General features: G+C 39.1%; 1 protein-coding gene across 5 annotated transcripts in view; it reads left to right on the plus strand.

The window, feature by feature from the left end:
- Positions 1-19,012, plus strand: part of tnfrsf21 (tumor necrosis factor receptor superfamily, member 21) — a 40,260-nt gene that overhangs the window by 3,072 nt on the left and 18,176 nt on the right. For all 5 annotated transcript variants that reach the window (XM_077587564.1, XM_077587565.1, XM_077587567.1 and 2 more), the window contains 2 exons: positions 13,946-14,621; positions 17,500-18,063. In XM_077587564.1, coding sequence (XP_077443690.1) covers positions 13,946-14,621; positions 17,500-18,063 — 1,240 coding nt within the window. The remainder of the gene's footprint in view (positions 1-13,945; positions 14,622-17,499; positions 18,064-19,012) is intronic.

Below are 19,012 nucleotides of genomic sequence, written 5' to 3' on the forward strand. Positions count from 1 at the left end.
CTGCATTGTAATCCAAGTTTATTTAAATTTGTTTATATGTTACGAGCGCGTTGCCCTGCAAAAAGTCCCCCCCCCCTCTCTCTGTCCGTCTCTCTCTTTGCCCCCTGCAAAATCTGTATAATTTTAGTACTATTAAACACATTTTAGTAATATTAAACCACTACTTATTTGTTACTTTGTTAATAAATGGTGAAATAGAACAAATAAAAATGTCTTTCCAATCCAATATCCTGTTTTGGGTGTTTTTTCAGAGGGTCGGAACAAATTAATTTGTTTTTAGTACATTTCTATGGGAAATGTTCGTTTGAGTTACGACAATATCGACATACGAGCTCAGTCATGGAACGCATTAAGCTCGTATCTCGAGGTACCACTGTATGGTCATTAGTATGAGATTTAAGGCTTCACCACAAAGTTCACAAATAACAACAACAAACAAATGAACAGATAAATAATCAATAAATAATAATTATAATAATAAAAAAATCAATAAATAATAATACACAAATAATCAATAAATAAGTAATAAATAAATAATCTATCAATAATATACAAATAATGAATAAATAAGTAATGAATAAAAAATCTATAAATAATACACAAATAAGAAATAAATAAGTAATAAATAAATAAGTAATACATAAATAAGTAGTCAACATATTAAATAAGTAGGAGTCAACATAGATACATAGATAGTCAACATAGATCTTGTGAAGAAATGTATGTATAAACGGGGATACTGATTTTATATTTCAGCAGGGAAAATATCTGGGAAATATTATCGTCATTGAGGTTTCTCTGTTTGGTCACTAGACTCATCTGTCCTGAGCTCTGTAGAAAATCTATTGGCTGTTGTCAAGATGTTAATGATATGCACCATAGTAAGCCTAAAGGAGAAGTGTCAAACTCATTTTTCCCACTGAGCCAGATTTGTGGCAATTAGACCTTGGGAGTCAGAACACTATTCTTTTTGCCTAATTAGATACAAAAATTAGTGCAATATTAACAATAGTACAATTCAGTTTTTCAGTTCAAATACAGTCAAATCTCATTACTATGCCACTCATCGGGACCGAGCAAAAGTGGCATAGTTGTGAGAGAGGCAGCATAGTAATGAAGGTTTTTGAAAACGGTTTTATTGTAAAAAAGAAAAATGGCTTTATTTTCTCATGTTATCCATCAGCTCAGTCCAAATTGATTTCACTCACCCACAATAGGATCAGAAAAAGGAAAATGGAATGTACAGTATAACAGAAAGTGAGCAATATTTAATCTATAAAGCTAGTTTTTCACTTGACCTATGCTTGACACCAGATCACCGCTGCCTGTTGTGCTAGGTCAGACAAGAATGTAGTGTGGTCCACACAAGAATGTAGTGCTGACTTTGGACTCCTATGCAGATTAGGTATGATGTTTTTAACACAAAATCTTTTAACTGGGCTGATTAGAATAAATAGCTGACAATAATTGCATCCTTCTTGATGAGAATGCCCTTCACAGTTGTTCTCTTAAATTTGACGTCCCATTTCTTGCAGGAGTGGCGTCGTAGCGAGATTAGGGGGTGGCATAGTAAATTTATTTTGTATTTAATTTTGTCGGGTCCGAGCAAAAGTGGCATAATAGCGAGAGTGGCATAGTAACGAAGTGGCATAGTAGATTTCACTGTATGTGCAAATCTCATTCCATAATCAGATCATCTTATCATCATAATAGAAATTGTTCCGTAGACATTATTTAAAATTTACATACATTTCCACATCCATCTTGTGTTCATAGCAACAACCTGTTTCATCACATCCTAAAAACTGAGGTGGGAACTTTTCGGAATGAAAATGCCTGTCTTGTCAATTGATGCATCAAAATGCATTAGGATGCATGTAGCTCAACATTCCATTCATAGAAACGTTTGTAACTGTAGAACTACAAATTACTGAATGACTATTATGATATAATATCATATATATACATACATATATATATACATATATATATATACATACATATACATATATATATATGTATATATGTGTGTGTATGTATATGTATGTATATATGTATGTGTATATATATGTATGTGTATATGTATGTGTATATATATATATATATACATACATATACATATACACATATATACATACATATACACATACATATATACATATATATGTATGTGTGTATGTATATGTGTATGTAAGTGTATGTATATATGTGTATATATAGTATATATATTATATATATATGTGTATATATATGTATATATGAATATATGTATGTATGTATGTATATATATATATATATATGTATGCATGTATGTATGTATGTGTGTATATACATATATATATATATATACATACATACATATATATATATATATATATATATATATACGTGTATATGTATGTGTGTATGTATATATGTATACATATATGTATGTGTATGTATGTATGTATATGTGTATATATATATACATGTATATGTATATATACATATACATATGTATGTATATATACATATACATATGTATGTATATATACATATATATGTGTATATATATACATATATATGTATATAATATGTATATATTCATATATATGTATGTATATTTATATGTATCATTTAAAAAAGTCATATCTTAAGGAATGATTATTGAAGTGTGTTGTTTGGTTTGGAGAATTACTAAAAGCTCAAGCGAAAGATGGATCCGTTGTGGACTTCTGTTTCACAGACAGAATCCAACACTGAACACTAACATTGGCAGAGATATGAATTACATGACTGGCTGGTCTACAAGTACTGTATGATGAACTAGATAAATAAGCTCTGGACATGCTATTTGTTACACGCAAATGATAACACAAAACTTAAAAAAAAATGCAAGCCTGACAGAGAAATGGCTGAAATAACTTTAAATGCTTTTTAAAAACACCACCAAATCCGATATTACATACCTATTTCCTTCCCAGTGATGATTAAACAGATACCCGACTATTTTGTGTTGGTTTGGCTCTCAAAGCAGATTCATACAATAATTAAATCCTGTCATTTTTAGGTTTTAGAGACATACACAGCTTTTATTTTCATGTTCTGTAACTCCTAGTGAGCGGTTGCATCTTTTTTTGTTACCCTTTTCAAAATGCGAAGCCCCCTTGTGTTGTTGTTTGAAAACCATGGGACTCAACTTCGATTCTGCAGGGAAATCATGTGTACATTGTTCGACTCCTTTCTAGCCAAATTTTCTTTATTGTGCTGTGAACAAATGCTTTCCAGGAGGCGAGTTGCTCTAAGGCCTGGTATACATAGTACTCGTGCTGCTTCCCTGAAACATTGTTGTCCTCCATTTTGGGAGGTGCTGTGCAATTTAAGACCATAGTGTGTCCAAGTGGTCTTTACGTGCTTTGGTGGTGCCTTGCCACTTTGCTACATTTTTCTCATTTTCCAGTTCCTCATTCTCGTCTGGTGACATTAAGAGGCTCGTTCGGTCTTGTCAGCATCACAAATTGATGTAAAAATGATGACACCGTGCTGCCTTTTCTGTGACAAATCAAGCTAAGTGCATTCTTTGCATTCTATCATTTTGAGCCCATTTTGTTCTGCACTTGCTCTCGATTTGTGATCAGGAAATGCGTCATCGACTATCTCGTTCATCCTCACGTGATCCGTTCGTTTTTGTTGCTGTTTTCCCTGCTCGGAATTGAATCTGCTTCATAGCCAGACTAAAGACGACAAAACCCCATTTGTTCATGTTTTTCAGGAGCCGTGTAAATACTAATATTGGGACGTATAAAGTTTGTGTCGAATATTGTACATTTGCAGTACCGCAACGCGGCAGAGGCTAGCAGACGAAAAGTATTTTTAGTAATGATCACAACACTGAATGTATGAGATGCATCCCGTCTCAACTTCGAATATACTGAATATTATTTTTGATGTATGAAGTATGAGTATGAGCCCTGCACTGAAGTCTTTCCGGAGATCTTGCACGTTTTTATGATTTTGTATGATGTCATGTAAAGGTGAAAGAAAGGCTTTTACAATTTGAATCTGAGACATTTGCCCATGTAAGACTTTAATTTCGATTGATTTAACTTTTTCATTTAAAGCCTTTGTAGAAAAACAATTAGATAAATTTGGTCTCTTTGTGCCCCCTGCCCGGTGATCGTAGTTAGCTGGCATAGGCTCCAGCATCCCTTGTGAATATAAGCGGTTCAGAAAATTATTTGCCAAGTACCTTGCGTGACCGGACGTTTGGTCGCCCGGACGTTTGGTCACCGGACGTTTGGTCGCCCGGGTGAATATAATTTTGAGAGCTGGTTTCAACAGTAGATATTTAGATATTAAACTCTCTCTCTCATGAATATAATTTTGAGAGCTGGTTTCAACAGTAAACTCTCTGTCATGTTGTCAAACGTCCGGGCGACCAAACGTCCGGGCGACCAAACGTCCGGGCGACCAAACGTCCGGGCGACCAAACGTCCGGGCGACCAAACGTCCGGGCGACCAAACGTCCGGGCGACCAAACGTCCGGGCGACCAAACGTCCGGGCGACCAAACGTCCGGGCGACCAAACGTCCGGGCGACCAAACGTCCGGGCGACCAAACGTCCGGGCGACCAAACGTCCGGGCGACCAAACGTCCGGGCGACCAAACGTCCGGGCGACCAAACGTCCGGGCGACCAAACGTCCGGGCGACCAAACGTCCGGGCGACCAAACGTCCGGGCGACCAAACGTCCGGGCGACCAAACGTCCGGGCGACCAAACGTCCGGGCGACCAAACGTCCGGGCGACCAAACGTCCGAGTACCGTACCTTGTATTTAATGGTTGTTTGCAACACCCCCAACATTTGCCTGCCTGCTTTTACATTATTTCCTGAAACTATAATCACTACCCTAATTGCATCTTTTTTGTTACCCGTTTCAAAATGCGAAGCCCCCTTCTGTTGTTGTTTGAAAACCGTAGGACACAACTTCAATTCTGCAGGGAAATCATGTGTACATTGTTTTTGTTAAGGTATTTTGAGAAGGTAATATCATGGCACTTGGCCCTTAGGCGAATACCTTTTATTTAATGGTTGTTTGCAAAACCCTCAACATTTGCCTACCTGCTTTTACATTATTTCCTGAAACTCTGATCACTGCCCTAATGCTCTACAAAGAGAATCTGTTCAAACCACAATTAATGAGATTCATCAGCTGCGATTTGACACATCCACAGAAATAATCATCATCATACCCTTTTGTCAGGGATGAATTCACAGTGAGTGAATCCAAACAGTTGCCCCTCTCTCTGGGTTGAAATGTGCTCTGACCACGGTCCATGCATGGCACTGGGCGACACACAACAACAGGTGCTTCTCGGTGTGAACAAGTGCATTGAGGAGGGGTTCACCAGTAACTAAACGCACATAGTTGCGGGTAGGAGAGGGGTGCACGTGCATGTCTATCCTGACCATGTGTGCATGTTAAGCCCTGCTTTAATTATCCAATGATTGCCAAGAAATGTTATTCGACCACCCACACTCGAGCATATGTAAACAGAAAACAGATTGTTTTCACTCAAGGCCCATCCAAAACAACTACTTTAAAACTTTAAATGGCATACTATAAGAATTCAAGAATATTGGGCTCGATATAAAACCAAGTTCTGTGTTAGATCCCCAGTGCCAGTCACATTTAAAGCATATTTCATTCCTAGTCGGCTGGAAAAAAATATTGGCAATTTGTGGCATGTAGCCAGCAAGTTCTGACATTCAAATGTGTTTTTTAGAATGATTTTTTGTCTTAGTTGGCGAAAAGCAGTGGTGCCAAACCTGTGGCCTGCCAGAGACTCAACTTCAATTTGAGGTGCTTTTGGGGCATATTTTACTTCTTCACACATTCATATATGTATTTTTATTACCCATTCATTTATTTTACACCTGACAGTATTGTTTGGCATGGGGTTTAATGTGGAATGTACATGTAAAAATTCGTTTTTGAAGCAACTTATTTTTAATTTAGTTTTAGTGAATGCTGGTGTTGTGCAAATGTCACAGACAAACTTATAGTGTGGGGTACTATGATTCATGTTAAGTCCCTATAGAAGTGTGGCAAGGGATCAATAATTCCGGGACTGAGTTTGTATGTCGATTTACTCGTAACTCAAACGAACATTTCCTATAGAAATGAACTAAAAACAAATTAATTAGTTCCAACCCTTTAAAAAACACCCAAAACAGGATATTGGATTGGAAAAATATTTTTATTTGTTCTAATTCGCCTTCTATTAACAAAGAAACAAATAACTAGTGGTTTAATAGTATTAAAATTTGTTTAATAGTACTAAAATTAGACGGATTTCGCGGAAGGGGAAAGAGAGAGGGCCAGAGAGAGGGGGGAGACTTTTTGCAGGGCAACGCGCTCGTAACATAACAAACATTTAAATGAACTTGGATTACGATGCAGACACACAAAAATAAATTTAATCTAACCTTGCACTAAACCAAATTTTGTTTAAATTTGTGATACCTTTCTTTCGGGTTGGCTCTATTTGCCCCGCCTCCACCCTGACTTTCAGATGCAACCTATCGAGGGTTGTTTGCTTTTGTCTTCCCTTCAAAATATTCCCAAAATGATGCACACAAATGTCCTCACAATAGGATAACGCACGACCACTTGCCAACGAGAAGTATTATTTATTCCTCTCGTATTAGCGATCGCTCCGCCATTCGCACTGACTAACGGGGAAAAAAACACTGAAAAAATGCAACGCTCCGCTTAGTGCTCGTAGAGAGACATTACATGAGGGTGTTGCGGGGAGAAAGACAGTGCCCATGATGTTCTTATGAGCAGCCTCTCGCGTCCGCTGTATGATCGTATATCAAAATTTGTCTCGTATCTCAAGATAAATATTTGCTCAAAATTTTACTCGTATCTCAAATTGCTCGTATGTCGGGGCACTCGCATGTCGAGGTATTACTGTATTTCTTCAACTGCTTCATGAGTAGGACAATTCAAAATGGGAGTGCGCCCTGTTTTAAGTGTGTTATGAGCATAGTTTTTTATGTGAATGTAATCGCGTGTGCAATTTGAATTGTTCTTCAAATACAATACAATAGAACCCTAACAAAAACTGTCATAACTAATATTTGGTTAGACCTCCATGACTTAAAGACATACAAGTAGCGTTGCTGTCATGGTGACCCCATGTGGGGACGGAAGTAACACCTAGTAAAGCATACAAAATATAAATAAGTAAAAATACTACCAGTTCCTGTGTTTGTCACTTTTTCCCCATGACTTCCAACCCACTGAATGCTTCCTGATCTCGTCTCTTGTCATACTTTGAGTGTGTTGGCATCAAGTGAGTTAAGGTTTTATTTAAGTATAAAATATTAAATATCATGAGTGTGTTGGCATCAAGTGAGTTAAGGTTTTATTTAAGTATAAAATATTAAATATCAAAGCATTATTGAACTAGGAAGTCCTGGCAAAATCTTGCCTCCGGTCTGAAATACGCCAACATGCACGAAATCCCCTAGAACTATGTTGAAGTAGAACTGTGAAGCTAGGGAATATTTCTATTATTGTATAATTAGATTAGATTAAATAACTTTATTTCAAAACTTTATTTTAAATTCATCCCTTGGTCGGGAAAATTTCATTGTCACGGTAGCAAGAGGGTGAGAATACAGACACAGGAAAAGACATTTTAGACATAAATAAATAGGTAATAAGTAAGTTAATAAATAAATAAATAAATAAGCGGGTTGTTTTAATTGTGAATTTGCTGTACTTACATCCAGTGAACCTCAGTTCTGCCCTGCATGTCGTGGCATGACATGACACTACACTAAAGACATGCAAATCTATCGTAAATTCTGACATGAAAATTAATGGATTCATTCAAAAAATCTGTGTGTGTCTGTGTTAAACCAAATGTGTCAGAACAACATTGATAAAATCATGTACTGGAGGCATAAAAGGCAAAAAGAGATGTTCGGTGTGACACACCCACTGCAATTTATTTACCAAGGTTTTTAGACAAAGAGTAGGCGAACCTCAGTCCTTGTTGGAGGATTTTTGATTCCTCAGTGTCTTTAGGCTTCTCTAATGGCTGGCGCGTGGAGTAGTATTACAGGTTTTCTTGCCCAGTGATACCGGAGTATCTTTTGCTAAGATGCTGCATTGTTGCACACGTGACAAGATCTACCAGATCAGAACCACACCCTTACGTGTCTCTTCTCTTGTGAATCTTCATGTTAATGAGTGATGGAATCAATATATTAAAAAGCACATTTTGCCGACAGCCTGTGGGAAAGACAAGCTCAAGATGGATAGAAAGGAATAAAGGTTGCAGCAGACCTCACTCGAGACTTAATCGCCGTGTGCAGAGGATCCGTACAGTGTCTTTTTACTGTTTGCGTAGGCAGAAAAGTACTGATAAACAAGGCATTGGTGAATATGTTTAATTTTTTGCCTTTTGCCTTTCCACCAATTTGGTATCTCATTTTCCACGTACTGTCTACAACAGGGGTCGGGAACCTTTTTGACGAAGAGAGCCATAAACAATTCATATTTTCTAATGTTATTCCTTGAGAGCCATACTCCGAATTTAAAAGTCAATATACATGTAAATGGATGTCTTTTATTTTAGTAATTTCACCACTTTTAAAGTGAAAAAAAAAAAGAATACTTTTGACAACATTCTTATGCAGTTGCTAATCAATGAGAGGATGCATTCCAGAAGAGTCTACTGCAAAAAAAATGAAGATTAAAGCAGTTCTAGATGTAATATCTCAGTTCTGTCACCAGCAATTTCCATATTTTAGCTCACAGGTTAGCAAAGAGCCAGATGCACCCATCAAAAGAGCCACATGTGGCTCCGGAGCCATAGGTTCCCTACCCCTGGTCTACAACATAAGTAGTCTGTCAAATTTCCATTCAATATGAGTCGTAAAAAAACAGGCATTAAATATAATCAGTTATGTTCATGTTCTGTCACTTTTGCATTACAGCCAAAATGTCGAAAGTCTACATCATAACCAAGCATCTTTTCTGAACCGCTTTATCCTAACTAGGGTCGCGGGGGGTGGTGGAGCCTATCCCAGGGTACTTCGGGCCAGAGGTGGGGGTTTCCCTGAATTGGTGGCCAGCCAATCACAGGGCACCAGGAGACAAACAACCCACACGCAGTTTCTGGGTGTGATGACAAGTAGGCTTTTTGTGTTGTTGATAATGACGACAGGGCCTATGTCCGATTATTATTATTATTATGTACGCCCACACCCATACCTAGGTGCAATTTAGAGTGTCCAATCCGCCTACCATGCGTGTCTTTGGAATTTGGGAGGAAACCGGAGTGCCCGGAGAAAACCCACGCAGGCCCGGGGAGAACATGCAAACTCCACACAGGTGGACCGACCTGGATTTGAACACAGGTCGCCCACTGCGAGGCAGACGAGCTAACCACTCAAACGCTGGGCCGTCTGACGTTATACATAATAATCTAAAAAACAAAATGTTACCAGGGCGAAAGAAAAATAGTACCAGTGCCCAAATTTTTGTATCTCCACTAATCGCCCCATTTTTTTGGTGTCCTTGCACATTTTTATTTCAAATGAAAATCTGACACCCGATCCTATAAAATGAAATAGTATAACGCTGGGATTTCCTAGATCCTGGCATTCGCTGGCATTCATCTTTCATTCATTTAACGTATCGTGCATCCTCGTAAGGGTTGCTGGAGCCTATCCCATCTGACTTGGGGTGAAAAGCAGATTACAACCTAGGCTGTGTTCATTGACATTTGTGCATTTTTCTTTGGTTTGATGTGGCTTTAATAAAAGATGCACGTAATGTACTTGCACACATACTTCTAAGATGTCAGTATTGGGCAAGCATGTGTGAAAACAGACCTAACGCGAAAATGATGCAAAAAACATTCAAGCCCAGTGACAATTTTTGTTGTGCGCAAGGTAATTGCTGCAGAGGAGGCACAGAGGTGTTTAGTGATCAATTGTGAAATTTTGGCTAATGTGGCAAGTCTTGGCTGAGTATACCTACTGTGAATAAATCAACCTAAAGGAAGCCTGACCCTGAATATTTTCTACAACATCACATTATCTGTTCAGGTTAATGGAGCACTAGAGCCTATCCATCCCAATATTTGCCATTGGAAAATTACATATACATTGAAAAAAAAAGACTTCAAAAAAATCCAAATATTTATAAACTACCATAATTTGATACCAACACTAACTGTTTCTCTTATGTACTCCTTTAATGTAATTTTAGGCTGCATGTCTCACACTAACCTCATTACCTAAAAAATGCAGTTGCAAACAAACTCTTAGCTCAGCTTTATGGGTCACATCTCAATGGGATGGAGCGATTGTTTGGCAATTGTAAGAGAGATAATTCTAAAGTAACAATGTCAAGTTACTGACCACATTTTAGTATTGCAAAAATGGCCAGTGTTATGAACAATTCTAAGGACTTAGGGCCTTGGAAGGAACCCAGAGTATCTGAACAAACACCGAAACATTAGATGGGATTCAAAAAAATTCCATGCAGGATGTCAAATAATGCAAGTTTAAGCCAGTATCTCGCAAAGCACCAAAAAGCATTGACACATAAGATCTGGGGTAAGGCAGGTTTTTATACTTTGGATTTGGCTGGTTGACTAATGTGTTCCTCTTTGGGTGGGCTTGGCGCGTGTGCCTTCTGGCTTGTAACCACGTTGGATTCGCCTGACAGAGCGTGTCCTGAGTGGATTAATGCAATGTGCTCCATTTCTGTTTTAAACCCCCCCCAAAAAGGACGAAAAACCATAACCTGGTCCTTTGGCAGTATGAAAAAGATTTCCTGTTTGATACAAGGACATGTTCTGTTCTCCAACCTCATATAAACCTTTAAAGGTCAGAAAAGGACATCCTGTTTTGATAAGAATCTGACTGGAAAAGAGATAGTAAGAGAGTGCATTATAGCTTGATTAAATAATTCCTGTTAGGTAATCTGCCAATGTTTGTTGAAAGAGCTGGCTGCTTCCGTCATTATTTTATTCCATGTGGCCTTTTGAAGAGTAGTGAGCAACATAATGCAGTGGTGTCCATTCCTGCTCGGCATACCCAGAATGACATGCTTGCACATGACTCCCCGAATGCATTGTGCCAGGCAATGCAAATTGTATTTCATTTTATAAGGCTGTCAATCTTTGTGTGTATTTAGGTTATCAATAGGTAATTGGCTGTGAACCTTATTCAGACATCTATAGCAGATTTACATAATAAAATATGGTGTGTCATCTACAGGTCAGGGGTATAGGTACAGACCCCAGTGAATATGTTTAAGGATCATGGGATAATGTTCATTTGTGAGGGAAGATTGGAACTTTAAGAGTCGGTTTGGTGCAGCATTTGGAGTGATGCGGACCTCGTAACAGTCTGTCGTGTTATAGAAAAAGCCTGGCTCATTTTTGTCTGCTTTGTCCGACCTCTTGAACAATTTCACTGCTGATGCAGCGAGTGGTGGATCTCACAAAATAGTACAAAAAATATCTTGGTATTTTGTCGGAATGTCATATGGTAATGTGAGCAGGCAGGCTCGGCAGACTAAATAATGACATGTTCTCGATAATAGGGATTATTCAGAACCAAAACTGTAAGAAGGCGGCCTAGCGGCTTGAGTGGTTAGTGCGTCGGCCTCACAGCTCTGGGGTCCTGGGTTCAAATCCAGGTCAGTCCACCTGTAAGGAGTTTGCATGTTCTATCCAGGCCTGCGTGGGTTTTCTCTGGGTACTCTGGTTTCCTCCGACATTCCAAAAACATGCATGGTAGGCTGATTGGACACTCTAAATTGCCCCAAGGTATGAGTGTGCAAGTAAATTGTTGTCCGTCTACTTGTTCTCTACGATTGGCTGGCCATCGATTCAGGGTGTGCTCTGCCTCTGGCCTGAAGTCAGCTGGGATAGGCTCCCCCCCCCCCCCCAAACCTTGTGAGGATAAAGCAGTTCAGAAAATGAAAAAAAAAGAGAGAGAGAGAAAATTCGCACCTATGGTCCTGCACAGTCCCATTCAAAAGTTTAAAAGTCAGGCAGCAGAATCTGAAATTGGATTGAACAAGAACATTGAGTATGCCTCAGGAGCCAAGAAACAGTCATAACTTTATCTTTTAATATTTCTTCAAGCCAGAAAATGGAACATTTGAAATGAGTCAACTATTGTGTCATTTCTATAAGTTGCTTTTCTTTCCCCCTACACGATAAAACAACTGAAAGATTGGGCATCAAGACTAATGATTCTTTTTTTGTCAGAGGTTATAAATATTGTAGAGTAGAAATGATAGAATCACCTCACAATCTTACTCAACAAGACTACCACTGATCTGTTTCTCACAGTGACAAGGTTTCCCAGATGCCATCAGCAAAATTTTCCCTCTCACTCATCAGTTTAAACCATACCAGCCAGTTTTGTCCTACATACCAACAAAATATGCTAATCTCCTGCAATATTAGGCGTACCCAGTCTTCTTTTAAAAACACAGTTTTTCTCATTATGTAGATACACTTTCCTTCTACATTTATTTGAAAAATGTGTTTATTCATTCATTTTCTGAACCGCTTTATCCTCACTAGGGTTGAGGGGGGTGCTGGAGCCTATACCGGCTAACTTTGGGCCAGAGGAAGGGGACCCCCTGTATCGGTGGCCAGCCAATCGCAGGGCACAAGCAGACAGACAACCATTCGCACCCACACCCATACCTAGGGGCAATTTAGAGTGTCCAATCAGCCTACCATCCATGTCTTTGAAATGTGGGAGGAAACCGGAGTACCCGGAGAAAACCAACTCAGGCCCGGGGAGAACATGGAAACCCCACACAGGTGGACCAACCTGGATTTTAACCCAGGACCCCAGAGCTGTGAGGCCGATATGCTAACCACTCAAGACGCCGTGCCGCCAAAATGTGTTTGATAAATAAAATTAAAATCAATTTCAAATCTGACTTTTTAGTAACGATGCCTTTATTCTTCTTCTCCTTCTATCTTCACTACTCATTATCTGACTATAATCCTCCAGACACCCCAGGCCTAGCTGATGGCACAGCCTTCTTTGTTCATTGAACACAATGGTTGAACTAACAGCTTTGTCAGTCTGTAAAAACTAGACTGACGTTATTCCCCTCAACCACGCGTGTTGTCATCTTCCCAGCAGAGATGACGGTAAAGCCAGGATAAAAAGGGGTGATGCATGGTTCCCACCAAGCTCTTATAAACTGCATGCAACCTTTATGTGCACAGTCAGGCTTGACCTTTTCAGTCAGGTGACTTCCTGGCTTGGTTGGTGACTTAATGTGGATGTGACCTTATAAATCTTGCTCATCAGTACAAAGAGTATGTCTCTTATTCACTTGGTCTTCCAGTATCAGGTTCTCCATCAATTCTTCACATTGTTATTGTCCTATTCTGCTGAGAAAAGTGTGCACGAACACCGTGCAGAACACAGTTTGGCATAAAAATCATTTAATTTAGAGTAGACTAAACATGCAAGTGCACATAGCAAGCTTGCATCATGTTATAAATTGAGTTTTAAGTTGAGGGTCAGACCTACTTATGAAAATATAAGGTGAGTTTTAGACACCATCAATATAGGTATCTCACCCAACATGCTATCTTTTATAGTATCTATTTTACACAAAGCAAATATATGTAATTCTATTTTTTTAACTGCCTAAGTTACGTATTGACATTTTTCGTAAACACATTGCTATTTTTATGACTAAGGTAGAGAGTGTTTTTGACTGTTTTAATTGGATTAGGACAGAGGAAATAAGGCAGAATGGTGCAGAAGCAAGAGGACAATCCCATGAAGAATTCTAAATTTGGCCAGAAAAAAATTAGGCAATTATGCTTTTAGGCTAATATATTAATTCACATTCACTACCTAATGAAATTCCCACTGTCTTTCTCAGGTCCTGTGGACATTAGTGGTTGAAATCTCAGCACAGGATTTGTCCACAACTCACCCAGCCGACCTGCCCCTTCTATCTTCCCGCCACTATCAATACAAAGACCCAGACTCTGGCGCCGAGCTGGTTTGTGACAAGTGCCCGGCAGGTACCCATGTGTCTGTCCACTGTTCTTTAAATGCTGTGAGGGAGTGCAGCCCCTGCCCTCAAGGCACTTTCACACGGGGTGAAAATGGCGTTTCGCAATGCCATCACTGTCGGACTCCGTGTCCTGTGGGCCAGATTGAGACAGTACCCTGCGCAGCCACCCAGGACCGTGTGTGCACTTGTCCCCTAAACAGCTTCCTCTCGAAGGAAGGTGGCAAAGAATGTAAGCCACATTCGCTGTGCCCTCCTGGGACAAGGGTCAAAAAACGGGGTAGTGAAACAGAAGATGTTATTTGCAAGCCTTGTACCAAAGGAACATTCTCTGATGTGAATTCAAGTGCTCTCAAGTGCCAAGCTCATTCTGACTGCAGAGCTCAGGGGTTGACGCTGTTCAAAATTGGAACAAGAGACACTGATAATCTATGTGGACCCCCATCTACAGCACACTCGTCTACATTTTCTTCCACTACCACTGCACAAGGACAGAAACGAATGACATCAGAACCTTCAACATCACCATTGGGCCACAAAGGTAAGAGTTGACTGTCATTACAGTCATTAAACACCGTGTGCGGTCGATTGGTCGCGGTCTTTTGGTCGCCCGTTGTCGCGGTCCGGCGACCAAAAGACCGGCGACCAAAAGACCGACGACCAAAAGACCGACGACCAAAAGACCGACGACCAAAAGACCGACGACCAAAAGACCGACGACCAAAAGACCGACGACCAAAAGACCGACGACCAAAAGACCGACGACCAAAAGACCGACGACCAAAAGACCGGCGACAAAACAAGCTAAAACAACACGTTCTATGCATCAATAAAAGCCAACAATGACCATGAGCAGTTTCACTGAGCCGACGTGAGTGTTTATAAGAGTTTGTATGTACATGCGTTGTCCCTTTAAGAAGCTACGTCAGTCAAGGTCTTAACAAGTTCTCCAACAAAAATTAATAAAAGTCCGGGAAATTTGGAGCTTTTCTTTAGCCTAATAATTACTAGGGCATTAAGTATGACTAAATAGAAATTTGCAGTTTGTATTTAGGGAATTTGAGCCACGATTTAAATGGTAATTATCAATAACCTTCCGGTCGACCAAAAGACCCGCGACCAAAAGACTGGCGACCAATCGACCATGTACCAGATAACACTATTCAAATGAATTAAATTCTTAGGCATGGCACACAGTGGTGGCTTCTACTTGTTCTTGAATTGTTACTTTTTATGGTCAAGAAGAGCTTAACTTTTTCCTCTCTGGTCTCCACCTCAATGATGTGTTGGATCAGAGAACATGAGTAATTCGGCCCGCTCCCCTTTTGTTTTAGCTGCTAGTCATCATCCGTTCTTTTAAGTCAGTGGGTCATTTCTAGGAATCAACCTACCAATCCTGATTTTCCTCTACACCCACTGACACTCATACATACAATAGTGTCACCACTAATTGTGTTTTGGCATGCGATAGCAGTTATGTCAACAGTCCCTGCGGTTGCCAAAGCATCAATTCATTATGCAACACAAAGAGGCAAGGAAAGAGTTGTACATAGCAGTGTCTAACTTTATTTTATTAGTGTTATTCAAGGGTCTATAGAGGCTTTTCAGGGATCGTAAATCTCCTGGTCAAGACAAGGAGGTAACATTTTCTGGTAAACAAATGTTTCTGAATGGTTCAAGATGAGATTTCCTAACATTGTGTCTTCATTGTAGTTTATTGATAAAAAAAAGTAAACACAACCCAGAATACTTGCTTGATTAAAAGCATTTTTATAATTATCTTACTGTAAAGAATAATTATAATGATAAACTTACATTTGACATAAACTCTAGCATCCGTGTGACGCTCGGGAGGAATAGATAAGCACCAAGGCTGATTGTTGATAATTTCTTCTGTTAAACATTCAATACTCGTGAGGATCCTTCTGTTATCCTTTTTATGCCTCATCTTATGCTATTGTAAAAATGAAAAACAGTGAAGATAAAGGCATCCACGGTTCATGATGGAGTTCTGTTCTTACATTGTCACCATAACCCAAATAATGTATGTACAAATTGCATTTTGCATCTCTTAGTATTTCATTAAATAAGAGTGATCTTGCAGCACACCCATCATTACAGTAAATATGTGAATAACAAAATACTTCTAGACCATAAATTCCAAATGTGCCTTACTTTGCACATTCGATGGCTGTGGTGTTTGTAACCAGAAATCTTGAGTGGCACGATACTGCAAACTATAAATTATCTATCAAAGGTTGTGTTTTTCTTTATATGGTATTCTCCCTGCATTTGATTTCTTCTTTAACTCAACAAGAGTATTAGACTGAGATTGCAGCTTTGTAAGAATAGAATAAACAGCGAAGGCTGGATCATCCATCAAGTTGAGCTACCCAATTTACATACTACCTCAGTATAGTATACGAGCGACTGTGTTTTAAGATTGAACACGATCTTGTGCTAATTGATAATGTGGAACATGTTTTCGTTTTGCATTTTACATGCATTTACTAAGGTATTTGGAAGAGAGTTTAAAGTACCAGTTAACAAAGAGGTTTCTGGCATCTGGAACTGTTTATTTTCCAATCCAGTTCAAAGGTTTTATGTGGCTTTTGAAACATCAGTATCACCTACCACAGTTCTGAAGTCAAATTAACACGTATGCTTTATCATGACCGAAAAGAGGATTCTGAGTATTTTAATTGAGGACTCTAAATTGTCTATAGATGTTGAGTGGGAATGTTGATTTTTTTCTTCATGTACCTTGTTTGCCAATCAGTCTATTGTTCATCCTGCCTCATTCACATGGTCAAGTGGGATTGGCACTTATGACTCGATGAATAACAAAATCTGAACATGATAGATGAAATCGTCATGCTCGGAGTTTCATTATCTAGGCCAAGTGTCAAAGTGGCGGCCCGGGGGCGAAATCTGGCCCGCCGCATCATTTTGTGTGGCCCGGGAAAGTAAATCATGAGTGCCAACTTTCTGTTTTAGGATCAAAATAAAATGAAGACTATAGATGTATATTAAATTTCCTGATTTTCCCCCCTTTTAAATCAATAATCGTATTTTTTTAATCATTTTTTTCTGTTTTTAGTTCAAAAATCATTTTTTAAAATCTAAAAATATATATAAAAAAGCTAAAATAAGCATTGTTTTAGATCTATTAAAAAAACGGAATATTCCGGACTTTTAATCCAGTTCTTTTAATCCATTTATTTAAAAAAAATCTAAATATTATATCTAAAATGGTCCGGCCCATGTGAAATCAAGTTGACGTTAAAGCGGCCCGCAAACCAACCCGAGTCTGACACCCCTGATCTAGGCTTTAAATTGAACTCCTGATTTCATCAATCTTGACATCTGGCATTTGTTTGTCCCTTACGCTTTGCTTTTATCGCTGTGTCTCAACCCAGGCATCAACAGCCATTCAGCTGCAATTCAAATATGGGCAAAAAAAGGAGGAAAACTAGACAGCATCATATTCAGTAATGTTCCAAGCACCATACCAGCAATCCCTGAGTCTCAAACATCACATCCAAGAGCCCAAAAACGTCTGGTGCATCACAAGAAAGAGTGGGACGAAGCAAATCCAGACCCTCTGCATGGGACTAAAAAGAGGAAAGAAGAAGGATTCGAGGGTTCTGAAGTCAGGGTTGGGATTGGGATCAGTAAAATTTCTCTAGTGTCAAACAGAGACAGTGTTTCCAATTTTAACCGTCCCACTCGAAGAGGATCCCCGCGGCCAAGCCCTCATGGTCACTTCGATATTAATGAGCACCTCCCCTGGATGATTGTCTTGCTGCTTCTGGTCGTATTGGTGGTGATAGTAATGTGCAGTGTGAAACGGAGTTCTCATGTGCTTGAGAAAGGACCCATGGAGGACCCGAGCAGTATCGTTGAGAGGGCAATCCCGAAAAAAACATCTTTGCCCCCCACACAGATTAAAGAGAAGTGGATCTACTACTCCAATGGACAAGGTTAGTCTGTTGCTACAATAACTTTTTAATGAGTCAGTAATTATAAACCTTAGATGTGGGGGTAGCTGACAATATTTTCTCAGATAGAAATGTAATTTTTTTAAATCGGGGCTTAACTGTAAATAAGACTTTTCTGTAGACAAAATCTTGACCTTCAAATTCTTGTAGATTATTTTTTCTCACCTAGTCTTAAAGTCCAAAATCACATGTTTTTATACAATAATTAAATGATAGATGGATGAAAGAGGAGATTCAAAATAAATAGCAAGATTCACAGAGATCCAGAACAATTGAAATTGTGCAATTAAAATAATTTTACTAACAGTGTACCTCTGCATAGTTGAAACTGATGACGTATCCAGAGATAATGATTCCAGCTAGGATAGAAAGGGCAGTATACTGAAAATTAACCATTACCAAGATGATTTATAATAACCGACATAATTTTGAACATGTCAGTAAAATCATTTTGGTTTGTAGTGGTCAGCATGTCAGCCTCTCAGTCCTGGGGTCGAGGGTTCGATTCCCATGTGGGTCCTTATTGTTTGGAGTTTGCATGCTCTCCCCAGGCTTGCGTTGGTTTTCTCCGGGTACTCCAGTTTCCTCCACATCCCAAAACATGCAGATTAGGCTGGTTGAACACTCTAAATTGCCTCTAGATATGAGTGTGACTGTAAATGGTTGTCCATCTCCTTGTGCCCCACGATTGGCTGGCCACCGATTGAGGGTGTTGGTGCCCGTAGTTAGGTGGGATAGGCTCCAGCACCCCCCATGACCATTGTGAGGACCAGCGGTTCAGAAAATGAATGGAAAAAAAGAAAATTAGTCTTTTCAGACCGATTCGACCATGTGTGTTTAAGAAGGAACAGCCAATTTTGTTTTATGAATATATTTATAAGAAAATATGAAAAACAGAAGCACGTTGCCATCAACCGGTAACTGTCTAATC

Source organism: Stigmatopora argus, chromosome 19 (assembly GCF_051989625.1).
Source record: "Stigmatopora argus isolate UIUO_Sarg chromosome 19, RoL_Sarg_1.0, whole genome shotgun sequence".
NCBI lineage: Eukaryota > Metazoa > Chordata > Actinopteri > Syngnathiformes > Syngnathidae > Stigmatopora > Stigmatopora argus.